The sequence below is a fragment of the Takifugu rubripes genome, chromosome 11 (genome assembly GCF_901000725.2).
Source record: "Takifugu rubripes chromosome 11, fTakRub1.2, whole genome shotgun sequence".
Taxonomy (NCBI): domain Eukaryota; kingdom Metazoa; phylum Chordata; class Actinopteri; order Tetraodontiformes; family Tetraodontidae; genus Takifugu; species Takifugu rubripes.
The window spans coordinates 11,679,950-11,703,911 of record NC_042295.1 but is presented as its reverse complement, the minus strand read 5'-3'; the positions used below and the strand labels follow the sequence as shown (position 1 = coordinate 11,703,911).

Genomic DNA, 23,962 nt, shown 5'->3' with positions numbered 1-23,962 from the left:
CATGAAACGCTCCCAAAACACACAATCATGAATAGGCTACATATTAGTTCGATGAAATCCTTCACTAGTGATGTTTTTGGCTTCCTTCACAACTAAAATATCGTTAACCTTTGAGCCACAACGACTCCATCTCCCAGAATTCTCTGGTATGCTTTTGTCATCCACCCGCGCCTGTAGTTCTGTTTTGCACCCTTGCCGCACACGAGACAAACCAACGTGGCTCTTAAATTAACTTTATCTTTTCCGTACAATAAGATATTCACTTGACATAAATCCTTTAAATCCTGACATAAAAAACAGTTCAACAAGTGAATCCATCCACTTTGCTGCTCCTGATACGAACGGTGAGTAAAGCTAAATCCAGCTAGCAAAGTTAGCGAGTTGGAATAGAAACATTGTCAGTGTTTCAGATGTTTTCACATCATGTACTGAATTACAGATGTGTGTTTACTCTTTAAAGTTATCAAGGAAACATGTTTAACGAGGATGAAGACTGGAATGACGAAGTAGAGGTCCCGAGCAAGACTGTAGTCAAAGCTAACCTAAAATCGAATAGCATCAAACAAGTCAAGGTATCAATATTCCTTTTCAAAATAAAACTGTTGCATGTCTAAATTTCTTGTCTGTGGGAGCATGTCTGCAGTCACACTATACACATGCCAATAAATGTTGTTTTTGTTTTGTTTTGTTTGCAAAAAAGGCCACTGATAAAACAGCTAACAAAATCAGCTGATTTAGTTTAATTGTATTATTGGTCTGTGTGTAGCTACTACATTGTCTTCCTGTCTGACACATTTCTAGGGGTTACTTCAAATAATGTTTTGGGTTTTATTTACCATTAAGCCGCACATTCAATATGTAATTGACATATGTAATTCTGTCATCTGAAATAATTGCTTCTGAACAGTCAAAGGTTGTTGGAAAGAAGAGCCTGCTGCGGACCCTGCAGACTCTGGGATCAGTACCAGACTGGAAAAGTGATGAACGGCAGCAGGAGAGTGACAGTGATGGGAACTCTGCTGTGACCCCGTCACAAACTAAGAAAAAGAAGAAAAGAAGGAAAAGGCAAAAAGAATTACAAGAGACGCCTAAGGAAGAAACAATACCACCAAAGAAGAAGAAAAGCAGTAACATTGGTGAGCACTTCACTGGCTTGTCTTCATGTTATTTAAGTTTTACACTGTAAATGGGCTCATAGGCTCAATTGTTCTCTTCTTCCCTCAAGGAGTCCAAAAAAACACACCTGAGATTACTACAAAGGACAAAGAAATAACTGTAAAAGTGAGCATAAACAAGCCACAAACCACAGAAAAACTGAGCAGAAAAGAATGGAAAAGCAAAATGAAGAACAAGAGGAAATGTAAAAACAAATACAGACCAAAGGATCACGAGATGGGGGTAAATAAAGCGGAGTCTGCTGAAAACATCAAGCCCAAGGAAGAGGTCAATGCGGAGTCTTTCAGAAACAACAACAGTGAAAGAATCTCTCAGAAACCACTCGAGAGGAAGGAAAAAGAGTCTAAATCACAGAAAAGGAAAAAATCAGACTCGTCCTGTCCAACAAAAACACAGACTGTTCAAGAGGAGGAAAACGGCGTGAAAAAGAAAGCCGGCCAGGCTGGAAAAGATTCAGCTGCCTCATCTGTCAGATCAAACCCAAGAACGGAGAGCGCAGACGATCAGGAGAAGCTATCAGGGAAACGGCTGAAACCCGAGCCGGACATCAAGCAGAGACTGAAGAGAGAGAAGCTCCGGAAAATGCTCCAGAGCCAGGAAGCCAAGCAGCAGGAGAGTCCGCCGGAGATAAAAGCTGAGACGGCGTTAGCAGAGGAGGAGAAGGAGCTGAAACAGGATCGCTCTACCTCCCTCAGGTCCCGCATGGAGCAGCGTCTGGAGTCCGCTCGCTTCCGCTACATCAACGAAGTTCTGTACAGCACATCGAGCAGCGAGGCAAAGCGCATGTTTAAGCAGGATCCCCAGGCCTTCTGGATCTACCACAAAGGGTACACAGCACAGGTCCAGAGGTGGCCCGCCAATCCGGTGGATGACATCATCGCGTACATTCAACAAAAGTGAGACACTTTTCCTGTAACGATGAGAATCGCAGGCCTAATGACCCCCGTCATGAGTCGGGCTTTTGAACGTTCCATCCTGTGTTCCAGACCTTCCTCTCTGGTGGTGGCGGACTTCGGCTGCGGCGACTGCAAGATCGCTCGCAGCGTGAAGAACAGCGTGCACAGCTTTGACCTGGCGGCCACCTGTGAGCTCGTGACAGTCTGCGACATGGCCAACGTGAGCGCCACCTGTCCTTTTGCGGAGTCACAGCGATGGCGGGGAAGCTTAACGCGTGTTCTGTGTGCAGGTGCCGCTGCCCGACGCCTCCGTGGGCATCGCCGTGTTCTGCCTCTCCCTCATGGGAGTCAACCTGGCCGATTTTCTGGCCGAGGCCAACAGAGTCTTGATGAATGGGTAAAACCAGAAAATCCAGTATGTCTGATTAAGGTTGTGTATGAAATGTTAACAGGAACATTTATTGTTTTTTTTATTAAAGCGGGTTCCTAAAAATCGCCGAAGTGGCGAGTAGGTTCAACAACGTGCGGAACTTCATCACTGCGCTCTCAAACCTGGGATTCAAGATGGTGTCCAAGGTGAGGCGAAAAGCCAGAAAACCTCAGTAATTCTTTAACCATGTTTATCGACAGTAATTTTAGAATGGAATTATAATTTTATTGTGTAAAATGAAGAACGGCATGTTGCCTACGCACATTACATTACTGACGTTCTTATTTTCCTCTCAGATTTAATTGATGGTTTGTTGCTGTGGGCAGGAAACCAGGTTCACCTCAATCTAAAGCAAGTTTGTCACGTGTTTTTTGTTTTACTTTAGAACACGGAGAACACACACTTCTACTCCTTTGAGTTCGTCAAGACTGCAGCTGCTCCAGAAAACCTAAAGAAATTCGGGCTGCAGCTCAAACCTTGTGTCTACAAGAAAAGATGATGGTCTAGTAATGAAACAGCCCAGGTCTGCTCTTTGTAGACTTGTTGGACTTTGTGAAGTTATTGTTTTTTTTACTGTTCTTATTGACCACATTTATTGATTAATGAAAGTGTAATGAAGAGACAGAAATTTGATTAAATAACAAAATATTAAACTAAAGTCTGCTAATGAGGCGTCTCATCTGGATCATCTACTGTCACAACGAATGTTTCATATCAGTTATTTTTATTGAAAATACTGCATGTGCAACAGGAAAATTCAAGTAATACAAAAGTGCAAAAGGTCTGTATGAATAACCACTAATGCTGCTGAGCAAGGACTAAAAACCCTTCAATTTTTACACGTAAAAAAAACGGCGCTTCCGACTGAAACCCTCACACTGTACTCTTGTGCTCGAAGACAATGGAATAACTGATTAACTGTGCATATTCCTTGCTGTCATCTCCAAAGGCTGGCTTCTTCACCTCAGGAGACCCAGGCTCCTGCATCAGAGCTGTCAAGGGTGACACAGCCTCCTGACCCTGGATGCCAAGGTCACGGAAAGAAAGAAGATCGGATGAGCTTGAACTCAAATGTGCCAAATCAGAGATAGACTAATATATTTCTACCAAACAATAGACTGGAATATTGACTTACCTTATTTTGTGGTCTTTTATTTGCTGTGCTGTGGAGTAAAACAAAAAAATAATGCGGTGTTAGGAGACGCAATGCGAAATATCACCACTAGGTGGCGCCGCGGCACTGAATCAGGCTGGGAGCGTGAGACGGGAGACAACGCAAGTGTCGACCGGAGTCGCACTCATTGATCCGTGATGTCTGGTGTCGCAGATTGGAAAGCAAGCTGCAGTCAGAAAAGTGCCCTCAGTGTCGAAGGGGTTCGCTTTAGAAATGGGAAGTCGCGCTTTCCTGTCCCTGCTGCGTGATTGACCTAAATATTAGTCTGCAGCGACCGTCGCAGAGAGGACGGCGTAACCTGATCATGTTCCCCAAAAGAAGCATGATTAAAAGTTGTTTTAAGTTTATCTTACCTCTCACTCCGTTTCAAACATGCAAATTGAAACATGTGAAACAGGTTTATTCCTCATCTGCCCCTGTAGCTGTCAATGGTAGAACACCTCCCAGCATGTGGTTCTTGGTTTGTTATAGATATACAGATGTTCAAAATAAAGGCTTTTTTAAAATGATGGATTGATGACATTCTTCTGTCTGGAAATACTCGCATTTCTTCAGAACAAGAACAACTGAATTAAACTGATGTCTTTTCATCAGAATTTTATTTGGATGACTGATTTATATCATATTCTAATATTTAAGCCGTTCATATTTGACTGTGACCACATTTCAGAGGTGTCGTGAGACATTTAGCCAGCTATAAATCTGTATATATTTGCCTTTAATTGTTCTTTTTATAATATATTGCAGGATTAATATTTTCAAGGGCAGACGGGGCAGATCAATTCTCTTTAGCACCTATATGCAGGGACTATGGTGGCACGCACACCTGTCTGATTCAGCTACATGGTTTCCTGTTTGTGAGCGGTGAGGTGGGTTAGTGATCCGTGCATCCTGTTTTTCTCGTAACTTCTAGGGTACATAAGGTTAAACCATTCGACTCACCAGCACGCCCAACACGTGACGATGGCCACGATCACAATGACAGAGGTTGAACAGATGCACACCAGCGTCCACAGTGCTGAAACGCAAAAACCAGACTGGTGGAAAAAGTGCCACAGCTCTGCAGGAGGGCAGAAGTTACACGTGCAAATAGGAAGCCAGCTAGGCCAAATGAAGGTAGCATCAGAATGTCGATATATTCCGTCTTTTGCTCCGTAAAGGTCAAGTACAAAGCAGCGAGTCCTCACCGAGCAGCCTGTCCTCGCTCATGACGTCCACCTGGAAAGAGACCATTGCTGCGTGGTGATAAAAGGATGCCTGGCAGGTGTAAAGGCCCGCATCCTCCTCCGTGACCTCCTGCTGGAACACCATCGCGTCTCCATCCATTTGGACGAACAAGCCATCGCTCCTGAAATGTTTATTTATTTAATAATCATCGGTGAAATGCTGCACTTTTACTTCACTGTTTGTCAAAATCCTCTTATTTTGCAGCTTGTGCGTTGCAGCGGGACATGTGTCAGAGCTCATCTTGATAAAAAGTTGGATTCAGGTATGGAAAGAGATGAGTTTTGACTTTGTGCTCTTTGATTTAGGTATTTCTTGGCTGGCGCTAACTTCAACAGTCTGCTCGTGCTGCGTCATCGTAAATCCCTCTGCTTCTGATAAAGACACAAATCTTCAAAACTGAACCATAAATATTTCTTTAAAGGGGCTCAGCGGGAGCACTCCTGCTCTCTCTTGAATTCTACATGGGATTAAACAGATTGAGTTTATCGTTTCAGGCTTACCAAAAAAAAAAAAATCATAACTGTAAGTGCATTTGATCTTTTAAATGGGGTTGACATTGAATTCTGTGTAAGCGGCTGACAATACGGGGACACGCCACCTTTTACAGATGAGATTGTAATCTGGCACGCTGCCTTCCACTCTGAGAAGAATTCTTTGGTGGTGCTGATTTTCCTGGAGAGTCAGTCTGTGTGTGATGGTCTCACCGCTGTAGCGGCTTTGCAGAGGAGTTGTGTGGTTTTGAACTCTCACGGCTGTGATGTCTACGGAAGAGTCATTGGTATTTTGACTGATCGTGCACGGCCGCGTGTAAAATGTAATATTTGGAATTGTTTCTGTAATGCTCACAGTATTTCGGGACGTGAACGGTCTTTTCTGTGGATCCGTGATCATGGCGGTACACGCAGGTGAGGTTCTGGCCCTCCTGAAGGGCCAGACTGAACTGGTAAGTCAGTCTGGCTTTCAGGAATTGGCCCTCCTGCTCCAGTTCCATGGAGGTTTGGCTTTCGGTCTTTCCAGGCAGGAGCCAAGCAAGGTTAAGGCTGATGCTCGGCCCTCTGTAGTCACACACTGCCATCCAGAGAGGAGAGTTCGGAAGCCTCCCTACGGACACACTCATCAAAAGGGCTCCTGGAAAAGAAAACAGGAGGTGACGGGAAGGGACGGGCAGATGTGCCAGTTGGTGTGTGACCCACTGAGAGCGAAAAACATACTGTGCTCCACAAGTATTGTTCTCTTCTCTGGTGCCCTCAGGCTCCGATGCTCCACCGAGCAGCTCAAATTCTGGCCAGAATACAACAAAGACGGGAAGCGCACAGAACTCCGGGCCCGCACCCAACCGTCCGCCCGGAGCTCCATCTCTGTTTGACTACTGATGCTTCTGCCACTGTTTCCGACGCGCCAGAACACCACCGCCGCAGGGGCGATGCTGTCTACGGAACACGCCACCTCTGTGTATTCCTCGCCGTTGTCCCACCCAGTGAGAGAGTCGAGGGTGATGTTGGGAAGAGCTGTGGGAGAAAAGGCGAATTAAAGCACAGGAAGTGGGGAAAAGAAGATAAAATCTCAGCCCGACTAGTTAAACGCACAGCAAACAGGGAGGGTCGCGCTTCTGCTCTCGGGCTCCTCAAACGCAGGATGATTTATCACGCATGTTGCGGCGTGCTCCCACGGCGAGCAGGCAGGGAGGAGTAGAACTCCCTTAACAGTGTGGCTTCCATTGTGAGACGTGAAATTGAACCAGGAGACTGCAGACACACCCTCCGGCAGGAGCCAAGACATGTTGGCTGCGGGGACGCCGTCAGCTGCTGAGCACTCAATCACCCCGTCTTCAGTTTGCAGATCAACCGCCGGGGGAACTGTGAGGGGATGGGGCAGATAGGTGGTGGGGGGGTTGGATGTCAGTCTTCCATTGGAGTGAGATGCTTGAAATCCTGAAAATGGTCCACTAACCCAGCTGCACGGCCCGGGGTTTAACAGTGATGTTTATCCTCAGCCCGGCTTGAACGTGGTGATATGAGACCAAACAGTTGTACAGGCCGGCGTGCTGAAGCCCCACCTGGCCACGGAACGCCAGGCTGCCGCCAACTACCTCTACGCCTGCGGGCAAGAGCCCATCGTCTCTAAACAGACGCACACAGACACGCAAAATTTACCCAACACTTAACACAGATATTCTGTCATGGCAGATAAATCAGTTTTGATCAGGAAATGTGCCTCAATGCCTCTGTGCCATCTGCAAGACTGTGGTTAGGTGCCACAGAATGTGTAACCACATCCTGTTCAAGGTGCTTTAGTCTGCAGGTACAGGAAAAAACATTTCACCACTGTCGCCGGTTTGTAGCATTATTCCCCCTTAAAAAAGACAACAGTTGATCTCAAATGGGACGAATTCAGAATTACAAAAACGTCGTTTCTCTCACCTGCTGCAGCTGAGATTGTAACGTGGCACGTTACCGGAGACCCGCAGGCCGATGGCAAAGTCATTCTGTCCTTCCCGCAGCTCTATCGACCCAGAGTCCCACGATTCTGAGCTGCTGTTGCCCAAACCTGAGCTGAACCACTGGACTCCAGACACATCTGTAAAACAGAGAATTGACCTGTGTTTCATCTCCCACCTCATTCGAATCAACAGAAAAGAATTGCGATACTCACAAAAAGACGGCAGAGTGGTGCCCTTTGACACCGGCCGTGTAAATTTGGGGTGGCCAAAGACGCACGTGATGTTCTGTCCCTCATACGCGGCAGCAGGGAGGAAGTAGGAGCTCGTCTGTGCACCTGAGTCTGTTTTGTCGTCTCTCTGTGGCTCTCCGTCGGCGTTCAACACCAACGAGATATTGGTGTCGGGTCTCCCCCCAGACGAAATGCAGGAGACCACCCAGAACTCACTTCCTCCTCTCTGTACCATTTCTGCTTTAATGGATACATTTGGTGTCGCTGCAGAGTGGAAGAGAAATGTTACACGTTCACACAGACTAATGATTTTACCAGCAAATTCAAAAGTCAGAAGTCGCACTGAGGCTCTATATGACTCTTTTTTCCCCCTCGAATAGGAAGCCAAAACCGGATGATTTGAATTTTATCTAAACACGGGTCGTGAGGGGCTTCTGTTGGGATCTTCTGGAAAGTGCTGACTCGGGCTTATCACTCGTCCCATCTGTTGGCCGGGGCTGCGGCTAAGAGCAGATGTCTGGCACAGCTGCTGCCGCTCGAGCCGAAGCCGGAGAGCGCTCTAATGCTACTAATCAGAGATCAGCCTATTAGCAAATGCATTAAAGCCGGGGTGTTATGAAGAAGCCGGCAACTTCTAATGAATAAGAGGAGTCAGCTGACCCTATGTAAAAATCTCCATGCTGAAAAAAATGTCTGGATGTGAACACAGTGATGTTTATTTATTTCTGCAAATACACCCAGGTTTTAATAAAGATGTGAGTTTCAAAGTGTTAAGTTGGCCCATAAAACTCCAAGAACTCTATATTATGTCTCACTTTATATATATATTTTGACTTTTACATAAACAAGCAGTCATGTGAGCCATTGTTGGCAGCTTTAATGGTGGAAAATCCACTTGCTTCACTGACATAAAGCGAGTGCTGGGTTTGTATTTCTTTTCTCTGATCCTCTCATTATTAACACTTTAGTTACATTTTATCTGGCATGATAAATGTTGATTCTAGAGCAGCTGCAGTCCAGCCGGTGGAGCAGTCATCGGTGACTGGAAGTCCTGAGTTGGAACCGGACCTAATGATGTGTGAGGTGCGTGTGAACTGGCCTTCACTGGCTGGGTGAAAGCAGCGTGACGCGGATCGAGTCACTGAGGCGGCTGAAAGGGCGCTAATCCTTAAATACACACCGAGACATCGCCAGTATTTGCAGTATGAATTGAGAGACAGATCAACAATGCCGACACCTACCGTATGTTTCCACCCTCATTGTGGTGAGTTTTGGGTCGGCGAAAGTTGGGTGACGGACCGCACAGGTCACGCTGTCCTCATTCTGCAGGTGGGTGGGGAATCGGAGGGTGCTGGTCAGGGTGGAAGTCCCGTTCGAGTGGGCGGTGGCGTTCACAACGACAGTAAAAGGGTAATCTGGAGCGGGGAGGCCTCCGACCAACCAGCTGATCTGAGGCGGAGGCCTGCCGCTGACGGCGGAGCACGACACCGACTGATAGTGGGAACCGTTTATCGTCTCTGTCGTCAGCTGGATCTGGATGTCAGGCCGAGCTGGGAGCGAAATGCAAGTTTCATCTGGTTTGATTTAGGCCAGAAGCTGTTTTCAAACTGTCTTTTATTGGCTTGATCCCACTGAAGGGTTAAACCATCTGTAACCGACACTGTGATCACAGGTGTCCGTAAGAGATGTCCAAACCCAAGTCTGCCACTAAAGTTGCATAAACAATCGGCTGCCATGGCAACTACTGCATGTCAGCTGATGGAAATGTGAGGAAGAAAAATGTGCTCTCCCTGTTGATTTTACATTTTTTGGACCCACAGTTGGGACTCTGGACCCAAATGATACACATACTTCTTTTTTTTACATTCCCCAAACACCCCTCAATGGCCAATTGTGATGTCAAACAGTGCTGAAAGCCCAAATAACTCCAGATGTTAGTGGTGTGTCAAAAATTAAGATCCAAACATGAGCCATCAGATCCTTACCTACTACGCTGAGGAAGATATTATCAGAATAATACTCGTCCTCTGACTCAAACTCGCAGGTGTATTCTCCCTCTGCGTCCAGACTTTGCACCTTGACCCTCACTGTCAGGTTGGTCATGGAACCCGGCTCTGAGAAGCCATTGCGACCATAAGGGGCCTGGTTTTTAAACCCCGCCAGGCCTTTGGATTTCACTTTGGAGTTGATCTGACGACTCCACTCAGCGCCTAAGATCTCGTTGCTGCCCCGGTACACACAGAGCAGGACGGCATCTTCCCCCAGGACCGCTGTGACATTGCGGGAAATCTCCAAAATGGGATCTTCTTCCAGACCTGAGACACAGCAGAACAGTATCTAATGAGAACCTGATTCTTCCTCTTCCTGTAAGGATGAGGAGCTGACAGATGCCTATCAAAGATGTTTTCACACATCCTATTGTCTCCCAACCCAAGATGGATGACACCGAGTCGCCCAGTCGATGCTAATCGGTTTTCCAGTCGTTTCATCACAATTAGAATGTGCCAATATGCGATCAATAAACAAGACAAAGAGTCTGCAGCTCGTCCTGCTTTTAGCCAGATGATCCGTTCCGCACGCTCACTATTGCATTGTTAACAGGCTGTTTGTCATGCTCACTGTCTTATTTGTATGCTGAGTTGGGTCCATTCAACAAAAGATAAATAAATAAAAAGCCGGTGGAAAAGTCTTTTGGTTACTGGTACAAACGATTTAACCCCAGTTAAAAGGCGTCCATGCAGAGAATTACTGAATGGGAATGTTTAATTCTGATGCAATTGTGGCCTGCTGGTGGTCACAAGAGTTTGTCCACTGGGGAACATGGATGTGCAAAAATAAAGGCATCCCTCCCGAGAGTCCCCAGAGGATAAAACTGCAGGAACGTCGGCCCTGCGCACGCCGCATTGCCGTATATTTGAAGCGGTGGGCGCCATCTGTGAAATTGAACCGTCCAGACGTTGCATCGCGACTGTCACCCTGAACGAGAGTGCACCCTGATGGGGTGGAGGTTTTAGGCAGAGGGGGAGGGGGGGGGGCGCGCAGCCTCCAGCGCAGCCTGTTTCTGCTGACAGGCAAGGAGCACTTAAGGACAGTTTGTTCGATCAGATTAATCCAAGAATTTATCGTCCTTTTTACATGAAGAGTAAATCAATGACAATGTGCTGCTGCATTGCATCATGTCACTGTGTGTGTGTGTGTGTGTGTGTGTGTGTGTGTGTGTGTGTGTGTGTGTGTGTGTGCGTGTGTGTCATCACAGGCTGCAGTGTAAAACTCTCCAACTGCTGAACACCATTAGCTGAGATGTTGCTGTACATCATAGCAAATGGAAACAACGTGGACGGTTCAAAGAGGAGAGGAGGGATAAATAAAACCCTGTGTGGATTCCATGATGCCTTTTGGGCGCGTAATTCATTTAATGTTATAGTTTGTAACCTTAAGAAGAAACTCGAGGATGCGAACAAAGCGAAGGCTGCAAGAGAAATCAGATAGGAGCCAACCAAGCAGGAACCCACAGCAAACTGAGGCTCTCCCTCTGAGTCTGGGGATGTGGTAAATTAATACTTATACAGTTGTTTTTTTGAAAAAGCTTTTTTTCAAGCATTTTAACTTTCAACCCCATTTGGTGGTCCCGGTGACTCTGCAGAAATGAGCCTCAAACAGCAGAGGTGGATAAATAAATGCAGCCTGCGGAGGGTTTCCCCCCCCTCAAAGAAAGAGAAAATGAAGAAGTCAAGGATATAAAACTTTAAAGGACTGAATAGAAACTAATGTGGTTTAAGGGTGCATCGCTGGCTGATGAACAAAGGATGCATTAAGACAATAAAACATCAAGAACATGATACTGTTTTTACTTTGCGTCTTCAAGTGAAAGTTGCAGCCGACATCTACAGTAGACGTTGTTGCTCGTCTGCATTTGCAGTTGGTTCATAGCTCGTTTAAACCTTAGTGGCACCGTCAGGTGCAAATGGCGGGTTACACAAGGGCTCAAGCCCTTGTAAAATCATCTATAAATAGTTGATGCACGTTATCCTGCAGACTTACCCTCCAAGCAGAGAGCAACACTGAGCCCCAGAGCCCAAAACACCAGCACAGAGCATCTCATGGTGGTGCCGCCGAGGGAGAGATTGGTGGACTGGCTCTGGAAATGTGGGTATATGCGTGTGTGTGTGTGTGTGTGTGTGTGTGTGTGTGTAAGTGTGTGTGTGTGTGTGTGTGTGTGTGTGGGCGTGTGCATGTGGATGAGCATCAGTGGCAGCACTTATGCTGCAATACGCAGTGTTTCTCTCAGATGTAGAGGGTGTGTACCACCCAGCTTAACCTCAAAACACCCTTCTTCTCCCTCTCACTTCCTGAAAGAATAAATAGTTTTCTACCGACTGTTTCTTCACACAGCCTGCTCGCACCACTTGGGTGCGCAGTATTCAGTCCATCCCGTCCCTCCGCCGTTGTCCACCTTTGTCTATTAGGCTCCGGAAGCTTCTCCTCAGTCCCTGAACGCACCGAGATCACTTTATGCCTCACAGCACAATGCTAAGCTAATAAGCATTTGAGCACCAAAAAAAGTGACTGTTGTGGACTGTTTTGGAAAGAAGTTGAAAATGTGGAGTGCTTTTTTAAAGAAGATGAAATGACTCACACGTTGACCAGCACGGCCCCCTGTTTGGGTCTTATTCTGGTCTGCTTCTTCAGACAGAGAGGTTGGTATCAACTTCCTGCTTCCTGATCTCCACACCAATCCAATCACTTGGGGATTGAATCCCCTCTCATTTCCAGATTGTTCTGGCAACACACTGGACAGCTGTTGAGAAAAGAGTCCAGAAATCTTTGATGTGTTTTCTTTTTTTGGTTGTTTAAACACAGGAGCTTCAACGATAATTAAAGTGCTCATTGATCCGTCAGCAGGTTCAGCCCAGCTCAGCGTCCCCGAGGCTCTTTTTATCCTCACTTCATGAAAACTACTGTACTCCCTGGTTTCTATCGAAACGTGTCTCCCCGTGCGGAAAACGGCGTTCAAGTTTCAGTTTATGAGAACGTTTCATCTCTGAGTTCCTGTCTGAGGTGATCGTCTCCAGTGTTGAGTCACCAAAGCCGCGCGACGACTACTGTGAATGAAATGACAGTTCTCACACGGAATTCTGCCGTTTTTGACTCTGCGCGGTTTAACAGCTTTTTTAAAATCATCTGCAGAAAATGCCATCCCAGCAGTTTATGCAAGAGGGTGGTTTTAGCAAAGAAAAGTGTGTTATCATTTTCTGCCCTAACTACACACGCTCACTGTCTGCATGGCACAAAACACACAAAAAAGCCTTTTTCCTCTGCACGTGTCATTAAATGCTGAGTAACGGCCGGACTCATATCGCGCTCTGCATCTTAGTTTGATCCTGAGCGGTTGGGCATCTAAATCAAGAGCGAAAGGTCACATCTTTTGTCTGTTGCGGCCTTTTTTCCCAGACGTTTCTCCCTCCAGTTGAAGGTTCTTCAAAGGTTTTCATGAAATTTGTATTGTTGAAGCCAAGAAACATGTCTGGGTTCTTGTCCAGTGAGTTATATCGTCTAATGAGGCAAATTTGAAAGCAGTTGGGAGGAACTAAATTAGAGAAATGAGAGCCTGTCTGCATGATAACCCAGTCTGAGTCTGATCATATCTGTAAAGCTTACACACATGCACGCACACGCACACACACACACACACACACACACACACACACACACACCTTAAATGATGAATTGTGGGAATGTGGAGAATCTTATTGAGGATGGATAAAACATGCATTTGAACCATGTCCTTTCTCATACATGTCCTTACACACAGAGAGACACACACACACTCACACACACACATCCTTGCATTTCTATCATTATGAGGCCTTTCATAGACATGTTGCCCAGCTCCCTGCACAACCCTAACCACCTGACTAACCCCTTAACCTTTACCCTAGCCTCCACCGTGGTCCACATTGCAAGAATGTCCTCACTTTGCTAGTAAAATTAGTATTTTGGTTTTACATATGTGACAAAGACACACACAGTGAGTGAGAAAAATGGTATGCTTCTATCAGTCCCAGTCACATACCAGGGTCGGCCTCTGACACAGACGGCCCACCAGCGCTATCACAGCTGATGGGTCAGGGTCACCTTTGACCCTGGCTTTTTCTTCCTCTTCTTTGAAAAATGTGTGAATTCAAGTTGTATAGGAGTCAAAATAAAGATGACCCTGCGACATCAGTGCTAAAATGCATTCTCCACTTGGCTGTATTCATTCAGTAAACATCCTGGCTTTGTTAAATGTGCTTGTACTGAGCCTGTTGTGTTTGCCGGTGCAGATTTTGCAGCTCTCGATTCGTGGAATGTCCTAAATGAATCACAATCTCATGCAAACAGACTGATTGATAATTATCCTTCCAGCACAATCTGACTCAGACAGATACCCACGCTTCATTTCCTTTGTCACAGCTATCAGAAAACATCTTTTAGGTCAACAAACACGCTTTTTCGGTGATAAGGAAAAATGGCTGTTGCGATCTTTAACAGGGCAGGAACGGAATACATTTGTTTGTTCTGATGTGCTTCCATCTCTGTGAGTGTTTAATGGTTATTCAGTTGGTGGAAATGACTCTAACCGTTGAAGATGATGCATCTGATGTTCATGAGCCGCTTAATGTGCTTCAGCAGTCCAGGCTTGAATGTTGAGTGCTTAATGGTAATTTTGTTAATGGAAATGTCTCAAAATATACTCCTGGAACGCTGAGGGGCCAATCTGCATTACAGTAAGTGTCTTGTGATGCTTTGCAGAGGGTTTATGATAAATGATCCAGCTGTGGCTCCAGCTTTGAAACGGGATTTAAGGGAGTCCCAGGTTTTGTTTACTCAGGCACAGATGCGCGACATTAGCTTGCAGAAACTGAGGCTGCGGCGGCTCCTGTGAGGACAGGACAGGTCGCTGGCACAGCATCAAGTGAGAATGTAGGTGGAATAGACGGCAGATGGCTCTGGCTGGAGGTTGTTTGAAATGTGCTGAGCGTAGCTGTGCACCCTTTGGATCCCAGTTTCCTCCCACCACAACAGGATTCTACAAGTCCCGCTACGACCGGCACTGCTACTCACCGGGGGGATGGGCACGCCCAGATCTTCTGAAGCTAATCCCAAGCAGACAGTGCTGGAAAAGGCCAATAATCAACAGCTGTTAACAGCTGCAAGTGACCAATTCTGAGGCTTCTGCACTATTTACCTTGTTCTGATGCACATATTCCACAAATGCACATATACCTCAATTTGATCCTGCCAAATTTAAAGAAAAAAGATGCTGAATGCTAACCACACACATGCATCTGACTGTATTGATTTCTTCATGCTCTTTCTACTGTTGTATAATCTGCTGTGGAATATTCAGTATCGCCTGCTGATGTTTGGAGAAGCCTCCTGTGCAGGGTAACAAATGGCATCAACATGCTGCCTTCACTGGCAATAAGCTCTTAATTAAAGCAGTTGTGAGCTAATGAGCATTCAGCTCCTCTCAGGCATGCGCTGCTGACGCGGCAGAAAACTCACGCGCGACCTTAGACCTGGGGGACGGAGCACAGCACCGCCGGCCAGGCAGAGAATGCACGAGAGAGCAGGCATTCAATCAGTGCAGATCTGAATCACAGCTTAAAGATTCCTCCTTCATTTGTAGTGAAGCTATCTGGATGTCCCTCAGTTCCCTCACGTCTCGTCTACCAAGGAGGTGACAAGCGGTTTCAGTGTGAGTGCAGCGTTCGCGCAGCAGCAAAGGTTGGATTGCAGCTAAAAGAAACTCGTGTCTGCCATCTACGGGTGCAACAGATCAGACTATTGAAGTTCAGCACAATTTTCCCCAGGATTCTCCCTCCTGCCACAGACTAAACTACACTCGCTGCACATAACAGAGCAACGATCGGCACGCTCAAGGATTCTGATGGGAATAAAAGACTGAACCTCCAATTTTGTAGTAAATAATTAGTTCTACTGTAAAAAGATTCTACACTTGGGCCCAAAACTATCTTTTATTATTCAATATTAAACATACAAATTTTTGAATTATCCAGGAAAATGCAACAGGCATTTCTCTTTTTAATTGTCCCCACAGGGAGACAGCGTTAGTGGGAAAGAAGGGGCTTTCTTTAGCACAGCTCTTTGCTGTTTCAGTCCAAAGCAATCCGGGCGTTTCTTCAAAAGGAGTCGACCTTTTTGCAAGACTGGGCGCTCGAATCCAGAGCTTGAGAAACTACACTCGAGTTCCAGAGTTTTCAAAAGCAGGACAACTGGGAAGTGAGGCCAGGATAGGGATGGGGCACTAGAAGAAGGTGGAGGAGCAGAAAATGATTGGTTAGATTCACAGGACCTAAACTTGACCACACGGGGAATTTGCCGAGGGAGTATTTCTAGTTTGGACCCCAGTCAGGGGCCCTGGTCTTTCCTCCCTATCAGCAAAAGCTAATCCTACCGGCGACATAAACCTGGTTTTATAAACCACAGGTATTAAGCTACCCTTTATATGTTTAAATCATCCATTTATGAGGTGACTACTCAACCCAATAATTGTGTGTGAAAGCCCCACGATTCCCCCACGGCACCTTTTTTACACGCAGCGTCTGCATTCCTGTAGCGTGCTATCCTGCACCCACGCTAACGTGAGTTCTAATGGACCCGCATCCCCACGCCTACATCCTGTTACAGGAAAATATTGTGTCTGCCGGTTATCGATAGTCCAAGGCGTCTCCAGTGTTCCCGTGTGACTGCTCTCTCCGCATCTGCACTGGCACACAGCTTGACCTTCCTTGTATTCACACCGACTCAGCATTTCCTGCGAAATATTAAGTAATTATGCCGCTGGTGACGCCTCCTGGGTGGGGCGGCTGCTTCTCAAGGATCAGTCCGATATCCCCTTAACCACAGTCTTAATGCCTGAAAAGCCTGACGGTATAAATCTTCTCTATCTTTACTCAGTGTCCAGAGAATAATTGTTTTCTTTAATGATGGTCTTTTTTGTCTTCGGCATTACTGACGTGTTTATGTCACTGATTAAAAAAAAGCCTTTCCATTATGGTTGGCAGAATTTTACACTTTTTAATCAGATGCATTGTGAGACAATCACAGACTAAAATGATGAGTGTTGCAGTGTTTATGTAATGACCCTTGCTGCCAGATGGGGGAGACAGAAGTCCCACAATAATGGTGCAATATGCTTCCATGTATAAATCACCGCTGATCTTAATGTTTTTGGTTCTTTTCATTGTAAAGTTGGATTTATAAAAAGAGTTCTGCATTTAGAAGCATATAAACTATAGTTTACAGAGTGTCACTTCATAAATACTATTATATAAGTTCAGAGTTTGCTCAACAATAGATTCTGGCATGAGGGTAACTACAGAAGAAGCCGGTAATTTTCCACATAGTCCACTAAAAGGTTGCTAAAGTAGAGCTGACAACACCTTTGGTGCAGACCGGGTCCTTTAGTTACCCACAGAGGCAGCACATTTTTCCAGATAAATGTGCACGTTATGTCACCATAACACATGGGACTGTGTTTTGTTTTGTTTTTCATATCTACAATCGGCGTCCTAGTAAATAGGTTTTTAATGTTTGTAGCATTAGAAACCGCAGGCAAGCTTATATTAGGAGATTTACATTCATGCTGAGGGGGGTATTGTGCATTTTTGCGACTGAAAGTTGCGCTTACTGGAGCCAGACACGGAGACCAGACAGTTTTATTGCATTGTGGGATTACTAGCTGGCTGAAATGCAAGCATATCGTCATGGATACCCGACCCTTGATCCTCAAGACTGCTGAAGGGCCAACGCGTGACCTCTAAAGGTAACACAGCACGGGGAGCATCGCACACAAGAACCAACACGTATTTCAGCCAAAACAAGTGCAGCCTTTGACGTCTGCTCTGATATCACCTTGGGAGACACCCAGATACGGAGCTCATTAACAGAAAACCGAGCTCTGACTCTGCTAAACGATGCCAAGTCTGAATAACCTGAGATCTGCAAATAAACTTTTTACATGGAACGAAAAACTACGAGCACTTCATTTAGCAGCAGGCACGTGGCCAGCAAACAGTCACATGCAATTAAACATTCGTTCATTTGTGTTTCTAATTAAAGACTCGTTAAAGGTTTTAAAAGGCCGATATACATTAATGAAAGCTGTACTCGGATTTGTTATACAAACAGCAGAAAGCTAAAGAAGTTATTATAAAGTAAGTGTTGACTGCGCTGTGTAATTGTGACTGAATAATGGCACCATCACTTCATTGGTTCACTATAAACTTTGCTTTCACTCTGCAGTTTTTGCTGCCAAGGAAATGTTCCTGTAAAGGGAGGGCTGGTGTCCAGTTAAATTGGTGCCCTGGCACCAGTCAGTCCTTTGCATTATAGACTGACAAGCAAAGTGGACATTAGCATGTGTAATTTAAGGAGCATCTTGTAAATTTGAAGAAACCAGATACCTTAAAGTCTTTTTACTTGGTCGTTATATATAAGAGAAAGTAACTGTAGTCTTCCAAGGTAGTTTTCTCTGTCAACTGGACTGGGTTTCTTCTCTTGAAGACGTTTCGCCTTCTATCCAGAAGGCTTCTTCAGTTCTAACTGAAGAACTGAAGAAGCCTTCTGGATAGAAGGCGAAACGTCTTCAAGAGAAGAAACCCAGTCCAGTTGACAGAGAAAACTACCTTGGATACAATGACCTGGATGACTGAGAATTTACATAACTGTAGTCTTGTTTTCTTCTTAGTATTGCTGCTTTGTTTGGTCAGTGGTAGTGAAATAGGAAGCAGTGATGCTTATTGATGTTTTAGGGAGAGCATCATCTGCATAGAAAATAACCTGAGCTAACCTTTCTAGACCCATAACAAGCTCATACTGTAACAGTCCATACAGTCCAGCGGTGTGACTCTGTCCTCTTTCTTTGATTTTTCTGCACTTTTATCTTACAGGAAATTCCCTTTTTGGACTTTAAACTTAAAGGACGGCAAACTGCATCATAGCATAATAAATCCACCAGATCGACATCAAAAAGAATTCCTGGTTAATAAATACTGGCCGTTTCTTTGTTGATGTACTATTTTGTCAGAAATTGGGATATAATGCTTAGCATCAGTTGTCCACAGCATTTTGCGTTGCATTGTGGGAAAAATTGAGTGCGCTATATAGGGTAAAGGGGGTGGGTTCAGACACGACAATATACTAATTACTGAAATGTTTCATCTGGACAGAAGACATATTTTGACTTCTGTTCCACCCTGATGCCAGAACTATTGTTTTAACGTGATAAACCGAAGGGAGTGAGATTGGGCCCTTCGTGTCCAGTTAACTTTTACAATCCTGTCGTGAAGGCTGACACCTCAGCAGGAAGCAAAGGTCACAAGTCAGCACGTATGTCCGTCATGTGCATCTCCAGAGCTCCTCGGTTTGCTTCCATCGCCCGTCCTTTTCCAAGAAATCTGGCCCCCGTTTCATCTGAGCTGTGAGCATTAACATGTGATTGGTCAGCAGGGAGCAACCCGGGATAATTACTGCCAATAAAGCAGAGCGTGCATGACGGGCCGCTGTGACAGGAGGGTTGGAAGGGAGGAAGAGCGTAATTTGTTGGAAATCTATATCATCTTGACAGAAAGTGGGAGAACGGGACGGAGGCTTTCGCGTGTTCGACCTCATAAACCAGCGACATCGGCGGTTCGTCTGTCGATCCGCAGGCAGAAATCATGCAAATGTTCTGTTTTTGTCTGAACTCTTTGGTCGTCTCTCCTTCCTCTGGAGCCGCTGGTGCAGCGGCCTTCAACTCCTGACCACCGCAGCGTGAGCGCAGCGCCGGCCAACGCTAAGTCTCAGTAATTAAGACTTCACGCTGTTCAACTTTAGAAGCGCCTGAATGGGCCCCCTGCAGCCGCCCTCCCCTCCTCGATTCAAGTCATTTATTCGATTTGACACCGGTTGTGCTTCACCTCATCCTCGCCCCTTCTGCAACGTGCGCCTGTGTCGGGGTGAAACAATGGACTTCCTCGCCCGCTTTTGTCTCCATCTGCTCGTGTCCCGGCGTCGTTGTGCGATCGTGGCTGTGTTTAATTAATTCAAAAGTGCCTCTGTTTTAGATGATTAAGAAGTCAAATGCTCAATCAGAGATGTGTTTGAAAGAAAAACCTTTGTGTATTTTTTGTATCCACAGCAGTAATATCCTAATATCTCAACTCTTTTTTACCAATTATATTGACGATAAAAAGGTGCGTGCTAACCTCAGATCAAAGGTTTAATGATATATTAAGGTTCAGGCTGAAGCTACGCAGACGGGGGAGTGAGCGGTTTTGCCACAGAAAAAGGCAGCTGTGCCAGATGTATTCAAAATCCCCTCAAGGAATTCCAGAGCTATCACCTGGAGGAGAAAGGGTTGGGCTGAAGGGATCACAGAAACCTTGACATTTGACCCCCGCAGCTCCTACTTGTCCCAAATCTGGAGAATTCTCCTCAAGGCGTTTGTCAGAAAAATAGCCGCAGACCTCCAGGTCTGTCATATGCTGTAATTAATACCCAACCTGGTCCACACCTAGATTGTGGCGCAATTTTGGACCCAACTGAAGTGTATTCTTTTGGACATTCACATGCCGATTGAATCAGTTTCCAGAGTCCAGATCCATGTGTGGATCAGGACAAAAGCATACCTGATTCAATCTTTCCATCCAAGATTCCAGACGGAATTCCGAACCTTTTTCAGTTCCAAAGTCACGAAGGCCTTTATTGAGAAAACAGACGTTCAAAAGAGAAACTGCCGGCAGATGACGTCCGCGGGAACCAGGAGTGAGGTCCAGATAACAGTAATGTGCAATTAAAACATCAAAACATGGAGACCTTTTAATGGTAAATCTTCCATTATCTGCTTGGAAGTGAGCGCTCTGTAGCCCCCGCAGTGGATCCAAGCTGTAAATCAGCTATGCTAAAGCTGCGCTGATGTTGTTGTAACAAATAAAGCACACGCCGTGACTGTGGGCCCGAGTCCCAGTGATACATCATTCAGCCGAACAGCTGAGTGTGACGGCACCATCGCTCCCTGTCAGGGAAGGGCTCCCTGTTGGATAAACGAGGTCACATCGCAGATCGGAGAGAAAACACGCCACAACCCAAATTAGCAGATCCATAGCAGATCAAACTTTTTCTCTGTCTTTGTTTGGGATGAGTGGATGTTGTGGTCATGTGACTGGCAGCCGGCACTAAAAATAACCTCAAGTAAGGACAGGAGGGGGAAATTAAGGAAGATCAAGAGCTGCGGTGAAGGGAGGCAAAGAGGAGGTTTTGCCATTCGCTGGCCTGCAGCCTCTGATGGTGGTCCTCGCCCAGGCCTGCACCAGTCACATGACGGCTCACGTGCACCGAGCTGATGGTGGCGAGCAGACGGCCGGTCTGGCTGTCAGAGCGCATCCACTCGGGTGGACCCAACTGTTCGGAAGGAGCACGTGGAGGGAGCGGCGGGCGTGCGCTCGCTCTGGTTTGACGCTGCGTCTCGCTGCAGCCGCGTTCTGACAGACACCAGCAGCTGATGGGGGGGCAGTAACTCTAAAAATAACAACAGAAGGCAGCAGACACGAGAACCCCCGCTGTCAGATGGAATTCTCCTTTTAACCACGCCAGCTTTGGTCTTTGGACTCAAACATCTCGCCAACGTTTGGATTTGTTTACATTGAAATGAATGCAGTTCTGCATAAATTTCCTGTGTTTTCACCTGCGTCTCAGATCTTTGCAATGCAAATAAAACATCTCTGCCAAAGGTTTGATAAGACTTTGATAAAATCTTCCACTGCTGGCTAAATCTGTACAACATTCAACAGTCACGCAAATTCAAAGCGTTCTTTTTTATTCTGTGTGAGATTATTTCAATCAAAAACCCTGGCGTCCGACATTGTCCTTTACATAAATAAATATATTTAATATTAGCTCTACCAGCTCACAGTGAGGTTTGATTCCAGGCTTCCTCTTGGTCTCATTTACGAGTCTTTTTTTTGGGCGATTCTCTCTGAAGTTATCCAGATTAAGATGATTTGAGACACCAAATTCCTCTTCCCTGTGAGGGTTTAAGGAAATGTCATGTGTGTGGTGACCTGGCCAGGGTGTGTCCCTGCCTCCTGGTTGGCACCGGCGCTCTCGGGATTCCTATTTCAGAATAAGGAGTGGTTTAACGCGAGATGAGTGAAGGAGAACAACAGCGTAATTTGGGGATTGGGACTATATTTGCCAGAGATGCTCCTCAAAGAATGTAAATATTTACTCTGCCGAAGGTTGCGTGCGGCTCGACCCGACTGCTCGCACGCTGAACCGGACAAATTCTCCTCAGAATTCCGCCTCCTGCGGAGCCGCACCCTGCCACCTGGAATCTGCAGAGTCTAATCCTGATAGATCTTAACCGCAGCACGCCTTTGTTAACAGCAGGACGTAACCTTCCTCCAGGTACCGCGTGCCGTCTTCCTGTGGCCTTGCGCTGCGGCCCGCCCCTCTGCTGTCTTTAACTTGCTCTTTGTTGTTGTTTCCTTTTATATACGCTTTCGACGTTTCCCAGGGAACGTTGCATTGTTTTGCGGGGATTAAAATTCACTGAAGATTATATCTGCTCCAGCACTGCAGAACAATGCAGGGGGGGGGGGGAAGGGGGGACGTGGGAGTCTCCCCTGTTACAGAACACTGTGATGGCTGCCCACCCATTCTGATCAGAGCCTGTGGTATGCTCTGAGCCCAATTAGAGGTTGATCCATTCGCACAACCCTCTGATTCTCATACGTAGAACTCTTTCTGTCCCTCGGATTCCCAACCGATAGGTGTTTTCTAATCACTCGAGCTGTATGATTCCATTTAATTTATTAGCTCCCTGAAAGATCCGCTCTGGACGGCCACTTTAATTCCACGTTGCGCAGCTAAAGCGCTTCGCTTTAAACCGTCTCTGGAAAATTGAGTCAGCAGAGGGAAACGCGGCCTCAGAGCGAGCTGGGAGATTCTGATGTGTGAATGGTTCTCAGAGCAGGCCGGGGTAACAATGTCGCTCATCAATGGAAACCTTCATTGTGCACGTGCTCGGGCTCAGAGGAGCAGCGGCACAAAGGAGCCTTTGTCGAGAGCCTCTCCTCTTTGTCAGGGGGGCTGCACATCGATACTGTGAAGGAGTCAGAATTTACTACTCGGAGGTGAAAAGGCACTCCTCTGTTGTGCATCGCTCAGGTTTATCAGAGGGAAAAAGGTGCCTTCTTTGTGTTTTTATGACTGGAAATCTCCAGGGAGAGTTGCAGTAAGCAGAATACTCAATGTTGGTGTGATACTGCATCATTTCAATGTTCCGTTATGCATCCCAATCAAAACCTACACTTATGGCTTGTAAATCACTGACGGCAGAGCTGCAGAGTGTGTGTCTGCAGACAAACAGGCAAGAGGATCCACTCCTCTTTGTTTAAGGGAAGAAGAATGGGATTTATATATGTCTATATGTTTGCGTGCATGGTTGGAAATTATGGCAGCTCACAGTCTATTTATACGCATTTGTTTGGGGAGTTCTTTTTTTAGAGGATAAATCTACACTATAAAAACCTGAGGTTATTCTGAAAAAAGTAAACCAAAAGAACTTAAAGGTCCTTTGAGTTGGGGGGGCTTTGGAGGAGCTACCGTACTTTTAAACGGTACAGTTCTGGGAGTATGGGAGTAAAGAGACGCGTCTTCTTGGGAGTACGAGCATAAAACCTGAGTGAAACTGCAGCGTCTCCTCGAAGGACAGCACCAGCTGTGGGCTGAAACGGACGCTCTTATTTGATCTTTCGCTTCCTCCCAGGTGACTGCCCTCCTGAAGCCTCACACACTTCACACTGAGATGAGAGCCGGCGGGGCCGTGGGCCATGTGACAACATTTTTGTTGTAACTGCTCCACAGTCTCCCACCCTCTGCAGCATTTCATTATTTCCAAACCCACGAGCTTAAACAATGTGTCCGCTCAGCTCAGTCAGCTGTGCCCTTTGATGTGAGCTCCCCGGCGCTGCGTTCATGTTCATTAGCTGACGATCAGGGACGCGAGGAAAGAGGGGGGGTTCAGGTGGCTACTTCCTTCTCAATCAGTATGAATCAGTAAATTGCTTGAAAATAAAACAACGCTGGCAGAAACCTGAAGACTTTTGTCTTCAAAGGTCTGAGTTTGACGCTCCAACCCTCCTCCACTCGTTGTTTGGTGGGCTCCTAAAGAATGTCTTCAGAGAGGGCCCTCTGCTGTTTTACAAGGTAACAAAAGAAAACACATTTGCTGAAGGATTCATTAAGTGTGGAAAAAGAGGAAGAAAAGCCCCCCTCGCGGCCATCTGCCCCAAAAACAAAGGAGGGAAAGGGAGCGGTAACCCAAGCCCACCAACACGG

The 23,962-nt window shown here is 46.2% G+C and overlaps 2 protein-coding genes across 3 annotated transcripts; one reads left to right on the top strand and one right to left on the bottom strand.

The window, feature by feature from the left end:
- The first annotated feature begins 165 nt into the window (after positions 1-165).
- On the top strand, positions 166-4,185 carry rrp8 (ribosomal RNA processing 8). 2 transcript variants are annotated; one of them, XM_011608572.2, is made up of 9 exons: positions 166-344; positions 461-572; positions 908-1,136; positions 1,226-2,072; positions 2,163-2,292; positions 2,363-2,469; positions 2,552-2,648; positions 2,888-3,025; positions 3,452-4,185. In XM_011608572.2, exons 2-8 carry the CDS (start codon positions 474-476, stop codon positions 2,999-3,001), a joined length of 1,623 nt encoding a protein of 540 aa, XP_011606874.2. In that variant the 5' UTR covers positions 166-344; positions 461-473; the 3' UTR covers positions 3,002-3,025; positions 3,452-4,185. The 2 variants fall into 2 exon arrangements, with proteins under 2 accessions (XP_011606874.2, XP_029699790.1); XM_029843930.1 differs by lacking the exon at positions 3,452-4,185 and having other exon boundaries at positions 2,888-3,160.
- LOC105417078 (uncharacterized) lies at positions 3,210-11,787 on the bottom strand. Its single transcript, XM_011608571.2, has 14 exons — positions 11,615-11,787; positions 9,559-9,888; positions 8,815-9,123; positions 7,556-7,837; positions 7,324-7,480; positions 6,854-7,023; positions 6,490-6,759; positions 6,115-6,411; positions 5,750-6,031; positions 5,502-5,664; positions 4,864-5,024; positions 4,619-4,694; positions 3,638-3,665; positions 3,210-3,522 (listed from the first exon to the last, which is right to left on the bottom strand). Exons 1-14 carry the CDS (start codon positions 11,673-11,675, stop codon positions 3,376-3,378), a joined length of 2,733 nt encoding a protein of 910 aa, XP_011606873.2. The 5' UTR covers positions 11,676-11,787; the 3' UTR covers positions 3,210-3,375.
- Between the last annotated feature and the right edge of the window lie 12,175 nt (positions 11,788-23,962).

Bases quoted from the DNA above. Each gene is read 5' to 3' on its own strand.
- rrp8 (XM_011608572.2), top strand. From the start codon at position 474: ATGTTTAACGAGGATGAAGACTGGAATGACGAAGTAGAGGTCCCGAGC. The intron at 573-907 runs GTATCAATATTC...GCTTCTGAACAG, and splicing joins ATAGCATCAAACAAGTCAAG to TCAAAGGTTGTTGGAAAGAA. The intron at 2,293-2,362 runs GTGAGCGCCACC...TTCTGTGTGCAG, and splicing joins CAGTCTGCGACATGGCCAAC to GTGCCGCTGCCCGACGCCTC.
- LOC105417078 (XM_011608571.2), bottom strand. From the start codon at position 11,675: ATGAGATGCTCTGTGCTGGTGTTTTGGGCTCTGGGGCTCAGTGTTGCT. The intron at 9,889-11,614 runs GTAAGTCTGCAG...GCTGTGTCTCAG, and splicing joins TGTTGCTCTCTGCTTGGAGG to GTCTGGAAGAAGATCCCATT. The intron at 9,124-9,558 runs GTAAGGATCTGA...TTTCGCTCCCAG, and splicing joins TATCTTCCTCAGCGTAGTAG to CTCGGCCTGACATCCAGATC.